The 8,094-nt window shown below is 37.7% G+C and overlaps 1 protein-coding gene across 1 annotated transcript; it reads right to left on the minus strand.

Annotated features, from left to right (window-relative positions):
• Positions 1-454: 454 nt before the first annotated feature.
• Positions 455-2,135, minus strand: LOC137653139 (forkhead box protein B1-like). Its single transcript, XM_068386527.1, has one exon. It carries the CDS (start codon positions 1,955-1,957, stop codon positions 455-457), a length of 1,503 nt encoding a protein of 500 aa, XP_068242628.1. The 5' UTR covers positions 1,958-2,135.
• Between the last annotated feature and the right edge of the window lie 5,959 nt (positions 2,136-8,094).

Below are 8,094 nucleotides of genomic sequence, written 5' to 3' on the forward strand. Positions count from 1 at the left end.
TTGAATGTTGTCTACTAAAAATCTTTTAAACAATGTTTTTTTTTTTTATGGTTATGTCTACCATTATTTGTTTTTGACAGCTAAGGTTGGCACGTGTCGAATACCTATTTTTTTTTATTGCACTGCAGTATTTTAGAAGATTCGTCTTTACCTGGATTATAATGAATTCGCGAAGACCAGTCTTTCAAATTTTGACGAGACCAAAGAGAAAATCAAAATCTGTGCCACTGGACGCTGCTAGTTCCGAGGAGAACACTTGAGAAAAAAAAATCCTCAGGACTAGAGAGCAATCAGCCACTTGAATTGCTGATTATGTAGGTAACATAAGTGGGTGAGGTCTTGCTTGATGCGAGTCGTGATGATGATGATGGTGATGATGTTGATGATTGTGTTGGAAATGCTCTTGGTGATAGTGATGAAAATGTTGGGTCTGGTCAGGGGTACACTGTCACCGTCAGATAGATCTTACTGACGGAGATGTTCTCAGCAGAAGGTCTTCGGGAGGGACCTGGCGTGTGTCCTCTCTGCGATCACCATCGTGCCCCTGGATCTCGCGCTCCTGCGATGCTGCTTCAGATGAAGGATGGGCAGAGGAAGAAGGTGGAGGAGGAGGCTGCTGCAGAGGTTGAGCCGTTGGGTGAGAATGACGTTTGCTGGGCTCAAGCATGATGGAATCATCCCGTTGTGAGTGGATTCCCGTCGGAGGAGGGGAAAGCCTCCTTTCCATAGAAGAAGTCATTGTCGGTTTTGACGTCATTTTGTCGGTTTCTTCATCGTCTTCGACGTGGATCGTTTCTTCATCGTCGTCATCGACGTCGTCTTCGTCATCATCTTCTTGCATCAAGTCACGAAGGCTGTGCAACATGACAGGTCTTGACGAAATAGGTTGCATCGAAGAAGGACTTCTCCTTCCGGAGGGAGAAGGCGACCTTGCTCCTAAAAGTCTGGAAACGGAGAAATCCGATACTGTCGAGGCAAGGGCCGCTGAAATAGCCGCCGTGGATGTCCTGGGGGCCATGGCTTGTGGTCTCAAGGGCAGAGACGACGAGAAAGGCCCCAAGACAGAGAGAGAAGCAAGTGCTAGATGGGGCATGTGAACGGCGGAGGGTCTTACCAGAGGGCCACCCGCTCCTCCGCAGGGCGCTAACGAGGCCGCCATAGCAGCCGCGGCGTAGAGATGATGTATGGAATGCGGCGAAATCGGTGGTGGGTGGTGCATCATCTGTGGTATGTGGTGACCGTACGGAGAAAATTGAGAACTCGGTGGCGGTGGGTGAGTTGGAGATAACTGAAGGGCATCGTTTATCGAAGGTGGGTAGGGCAGCGGGCGATGGCCCAACGAGGTATGTGGCAGGGGAGGAGGCAGGAAACCCAAGGGTATGGAAACAGGTGGCATGGGAGGCAGAGGCTGAGGTAATTTGGCGTCGGAGGCAGCCAAGCTCTCAACGGTAAACGGCTGTTTGCTTTGATGGGAAAGGGGTCCCATCACCCCAGAGACTGGAACGTTGCTCCCTGCTCCCCCGCCGAGGAGCGTCTCTCCGGAGCACCTGGAAGCTTCCAGGCATCGGAGGGGGTTGTTGATCTGGGCCAGTCCAGCCTCGAGGGCGTCCTTCTCCGGTTTGGGAATCTTGAACCTCTTCCTTCTCCTGAGGAAGCTTCCGTTCTCGAACATGTTCATGGCGGAGGGATGGAGAGTCCAGTAGGCGCCCTTGCCCGGTCTGTCGGGTCTCCTGGGGATCTTGATGAAGCAGTCGTTGAAGGAGAGGTTGTGGCGGAGGGAGTTCTGCCACCGCTGGGTGTTCTTGCGGTAGTAAGGGAAGTTGTCCATGATGAACTTGTAGATCTCGGCTAATGTGCACATCTTCTCCGGGCTGTTCCAGATGGCCATCGCCGTCAGGGAGATGTAGGAGTACGGCGGTTTCTGGTCACCGTAACTCTCGCGAGATGGACGCGGCATGTTCGTTTATTTTTCGACTTTTTCGAAAGAAGTCACTCGGTCATCGGAAACACTGATAACATTTGTAAGAACAAAATCAGGTATGTCCACAGTAAGTGTGAAAAGGCTTTTTGATCAAAACACCGCAGCGACTCAATATCTATTCTCGCTTCCCCTTCACCTGTGCACACTAACACCCGGTGACTATCACTGATAATCCGTCCGAACACTTGTTACATATAAGGCTCAAACTTCACACCTTTGACTCCGCCCTCTGACATTGAGCGGCCAATCTAAGAAGAGTGGGAGGAGCCATGTGTCCGTGGGCAGGGCTTTCCGCATCGCTAAGCTGCTCGAGCAGTGTAAGAAAAGTCCCGAATTTGAGCTTTTAAAGTCTATGATGCTGATGTATATATTATTCACAAGGAATTCATTGCAGCTGTCAATAAAAATTTTTTATTATTATTATTCTTTTTAGTATTATGTCTACATAAATGGATCTTGTGGTTAATGTGTTTTGAAGGCGGAAATCATTTGGCTAACATTATTTTGACATTTTCATTATTCAAGGTTTTTTATATTTCTATGTTATTGAAATATCTAAATGAATAATCAAGTAAGGCTATTTAGATAAGAGCCCTTGGAAGCTAGGAGTGTTATGTCCGTTAAAGTAACTATTCCATTAGCTTTGGTGTATTAAGTTAGTGACATGCAGAAATAAATTATTTACATTTACAACGGATTGGAGGACTTCCATTATATATATCCATTGTCATTGAATCTTCCTATATCAGTAGGGCATATTTCTTAATATTTTAACAGGGATTCAACGATAGGTAATAAATCAGAACGAATGGAAGAATAATATTTTTCTTATGGAAATCAATAACAGTTATGGCAGGGAAACAAATTGTTGAAGTTTCAGAATTTTCTTAAGTATGTAGTCGTAAAAAAGTATGGGAAGGGTTGTAAGTAATCAACTTAATACTCTAGGTATACATTTTGCATTAATGGTATATATATATATATATATATATATATATATATATATATATATATATATATGTATATATATATATATATATATATATATATATATAACTGTGTGTGTCTCGTTTATGGCTACATTCATATTTTAACCAATAGAGGCTTTTCTTCGTTAAACCCTTGATTAATGGAAACACACACACACATATATATATATATACATATATATATATATATATATATATATATATATATATATATATATATACATGTATATATATATTTATATATATATATTATATATATATATATATGTATATATATATATATATATATATATATATATATATATATATTACTGTAGTTAAGTTCTAAGCCTTGCCTCACCAACGACGTCCAGAAATCGATTAAGCGAGATGGTTAAATGACTGTGGGCTGATTCCTAAAATATCTTTTTTTCCGTATTGACCTAAGCAGAGTTTTACCTGAGAGGGGGGGGGGATGAGTGAATTGTCTGCGATCAGTCGCTGGTAGATTCTGTAAGAAAATGGAGATAATAATCTCATTCCAAGAACAGAAGTATTTGGGTTTATTGTATGTGAGGTTAGCATTGACATCTCTCTCTCTCTCTCTCTCTCTCTCTCTCTCTCTCTCTCTCTCTCTCTCTCTCTCTCTCTCTCATATATATATATATATATATATATATATATATTTATATATATACATGTGTGTGTGTATATATATATATATATATATATATATATATGAGGTTAGTGTTGACATTATAATTTACTCTCTCTCTCTCTCTCTCTCTCTCTCTCTCTCTCTCTCTCTCTCTCTCTCTCTCTCTCTCTCTCTCTCCTGAGACTTAGATATTATGAATATGCACATCTTCCGCTTCTTAACCACCTAAAATTGCTAGTCCATATTTTCACCTTCATTATACATCATTACTGCGTCTATGTAGGGTCCCTACTTTTCTTACAATTTAAATCTTCCTTATTCTTCATATTCTAATCTGTCAATTCATTTTCAAAGAATATTTCATTCGTTTTTATCTAAAATATTTAACTTCTTTAACAATGAGTGAGTTTACACATAATTCCATGAATTCCAAATTTACCTCACCTGGACACTTCTATTCCATGCCTTTTGTCTATGTCCTAATACACTTCGCACTTCAAGAATTCGGAAATTTTAGCGAAAGTCAATGAAACAGTCAGAGAGAGAGAGAGAGAGAGAGAGAGAGAGAGAGAGAGAGAGAGAGAGAGAGAGAGAGAGAGAGAGAGAGAGAGAGAGAGAGAATGTCTATCGTTTGAATGATTTCATCTTCGTGGGATAAGATTGTCTTCGATGCCATCCAATTTTGGTGTGCAATTTATTTGACGGTGCCATAGACACTCTGGTTTAGTTTTTACTCTCCACCCTATCGATTGGCGACCCACAACGGTCGACTAGCAACTAGTTACATCAATCACAAGGAACCCGCTTATTCATCCCTTCTTTAGCGGTACAAGATTCGAACATTTACCAATTAGATTATCAGCGGAGTGTGTAACCACAATCAAACGAGGTTGGAGAGAGAAAAAAAACCGGAAGAACTAATTAGCTTTAATCGAACTCCGCATTAAGTTATCAGGTGAATAATCTGATGGGATATGTACTCATTACCGACAACTATGTGAGGTAATTGAAGCAATGTAGGGTCAATTTACTTCATCTCGATCATTGATATCAATGATTAGCGAGATAGAATAACGATGATAAAGTCTTAATCAGGTAACGATAAAATTGGCTAAAAAATATTAGATTAGGAAGATAGCACCGATGCAACATCACATGCTGATGATGAATGTGTAACTTCTTGTCGTAATAGGGTAGAGGGATGTTTAGGAAATCTGATGGTAATTACGTAATAATACGGTTTGTAATAGCATCAGTTATCGAATGAGAAGGATAATGATATTTGGCCATAATTGATGTCATTTTTTCCGTCGTAAACTTCCTCTCTCTCTCTCTCTCTCTCTCTCTCTCTCTCTCTCTCTCTCTCTCTCTCTCTCTCTCTCTCTCTCTCTCTCTCTCTCTTTCTCTCTCTCTCTCTCTCTCATACACACACACATTCCCGTAATTATGGAAAATGGCTCTTTATTGTAGGTTGAGCAGATGTCTTATTTTGATCTATTATGTGATAAAACTCTCTCTCTCTCTCTCTCTCTCTCTCTCTCTTCTCTCTCTCTCTCTCTCTCTCTCTCTCTCTCTCTCTCTCTCTCTCTCAGAATTCATAATCTAGAGTCTTGTCCCTTATTTCTATGGATTGTTAAATTGTTTTTATTCAAGGTATCATCTGTCGTTCCTGATATGACGTAATAGATTTCTTGTCCTTTTTTCAAACCTTTCTGCTTTTTTTTTTTTTTTTTTTTTAGCACAATAACACTGGTTAATTTAAAACTCAGAATAATGTATAACGTCCACTACTTTGTGATATATATATATATATATATATATATATATATATATATATATATATATATATATCACAAAGTAGTAGACGTTATAGATTATTCTGAGTGTCAAATTAACCAGTTTTATTGTGCTATTTTGGACACTATATATATATATATATATATATATATATATATATATATATATATATATATATATATATATATATGCCAAGAGGAATAGAATTTAGGAGGTGCAGGATAAGTCCTCGGCCGGTTGGAGGAAATGGCGTTGTCTACAATGACACCGGAACATACCACGCACCATGGTGTCTTTAGGGAACTGTAGATCTATGTTGAGGGTCATTGTATGATGGGCAGAGCCTTTGATTACTGAGATGACCTCAGCTGGTGTGGCAAACCCTCTTTTCCTGAGAGCTGACACGTGGTGAGCATAAAATGTGTAATGTAGCCACGAAGGAAAAAATTAAAAGACTTGATTAGAGCAAGTACTTTCGTCCATTAGGGACATCAGCAGACTCAACAATGGGAGTACATATACAAAGACATCGTATTTATACAGAAGAAGGAAGGTGCCACAGCTGTTAGGTACCTGATAATTGCAGAAAAGTTTTCCGTTAATCCGGTATTATTCTTTTATATAAAATCTGAATTTTCTGAAATTATCAAGAAACACGGCTGTGGGATCCTCTCCTCCTGTATAAATACGATGTCTTTGTATACTGTATGTATTCTCATTGTCAAGTCTGTTGATGTCCATAATGGACGAAAGTCCTAACTCCAATCAAGTATTTTCATTGTTTCTTTCGTGGCTATAACATATATATATATATATATATATATATATATATATATATATATATATATATATATATATATATATATATATATATATATGAGACATCTCATATTCGTCTATGAATCAGCCCATGGTTATATTCAGTACTTTCATATACCATGTCGTTTTTAAACATAATTGACTTACCTTCTATACGTTAAGACGAGTGAAATTTGTAAATTATTCTGATGTCAAATTTAGATAGGTTCTTGATAACCAAGATTTAAATCTCTTGTATTATAGGTTTTTTACATGTCTGATATAGCAGTCATTAATTAAAAAATAATTCCATTCGATGACAAATGTATTTAGAGAAGTAAAACATGAAACGGTTATATAATCTGAAAATAGAATTTACCTTCGGCGAACGGGGGACACGCGTTTGTAAAATGTCTACGGTCTTTATACGCCGTATTTAGTTACCTAGGTCTTTGGTCTTTCTGTTTGATGTTATATGCAGCTTGTAATCATGATGAATAAACCTTAGAATTGAAATCTAACGTTAGGATATAAAAAATTGAATCCAAAATATTAATCATACAGGATGTTTGCTGGTAATTGTAAATAAAACATACCAGATAAGCTTAGCATATTTTGTTTTTTTCCGCTGTGTTTCCAAAATACATTTTATACATTTAGTGTATGATGTTTGTAGTACGGAAAGAAATAGGCACTAAACCCGGACAAATAATTCCCAAGAGCAAGCCGAACTTAAGAAGCTGATAACAGAATTTTCCTTGTTAAGACATGAGACCTTGGCATTTTATATTTTGCCTTGCCTCATTCTAAAGTATATTCTTATTTGTCCATCCAGTGAACCTCTATCTCACAGTAGTGTATAGATTCCTAAGTTCCCTTTAACTCGAAATATTTTTTTTTTTCTATTTTCATTTCGCTTTTTTTGTGTTACACACGGCTGACCGGTTCTGAGTAAAAGGATAATTCATCACCGCTTCCATAATTCTTTCTAATTCTGCATTTGTGTCGCTGATTTCTGTAGCTTATATATATCGTATTTCGGTCATGAAATTTTTATTTCATATATATTTGATAGTGGTTGGTGCTTTTATTTATGAAAACTAAACATTTATAGCTGACTGAACACAATGCTTCTCATATCAGAGAGGTTTATTAAACACAATGCTTCTGATCACTCTACACACATTCTACTTCACATTCATTACTTTTCCGTATGCATGTATATTTTTTTCTGAATAGTGTCTAACAGCTGGCTGTGTCGTTCATTTCAAGAAACATTTTTTTATGGTACACCTTTTTTTTTTATAGCGGACAGATTATGTTCATGTTTTTTTTTCTTGCTGTTATATGGATATTACAAACATATATTTGTTTACAATGCATTGTATTGCAATTATCTATATTTTGGGACTATAATTCACATTTTCGTAACCTTTCTTATGCTCCTTTACGTAAATATTATTTTTATAAGTTTGTCTATCGAAAAGCCCACTTCGTCTTCTTCTTCTTCTTCTTCTTCTTCTTCTTCTTCTTCTTCTTCAGCTTTTCCCATTTCTATATGGGGTCGCTCTTTCTAGTCAGCCTTCTCCATCCTCCTCTCTCCTGTACACCTTGTTTTCTCAGATCTTAGACACTTTTATATGGCTGTCAGAAGTTTGCGATGAGAATATAAAATAGAAGTTGTTGAATATATGGAAAATTCTTATTTTTCTTTCTCAATATAGAAAAGATGTAAACGGAAAAAGAATTTCACGCTGTCTTTCCCCGCTGTCGTGATTGGCGAATATATCACGTGATTACTACCCCAGTTCTATGCAATTAGCTCGTTAGCATATGCAATATAGAGGGGGCGCTAGCAGTCGTATACGGGATAAAAAAAAAAAAGAAGTTTT

Source organism: Palaemon carinicauda, chromosome 14 (assembly GCF_036898095.1).
Source record: "Palaemon carinicauda isolate YSFRI2023 chromosome 14, ASM3689809v2, whole genome shotgun sequence".
In the NCBI taxonomy this organism is placed as follows: domain Eukaryota; kingdom Metazoa; phylum Arthropoda; class Malacostraca; order Decapoda; family Palaemonidae; genus Palaemon; species Palaemon carinicauda.

What these genes read in the sequence shown, in the direction of transcription:
- LOC137653139 (XM_068386527.1), bottom strand. Translation starts at nt 1,957, where the DNA reads ATGCCGCGTCCATCTCGCGAGAGTTACGGTGACCAGAAACCGCCGTAC.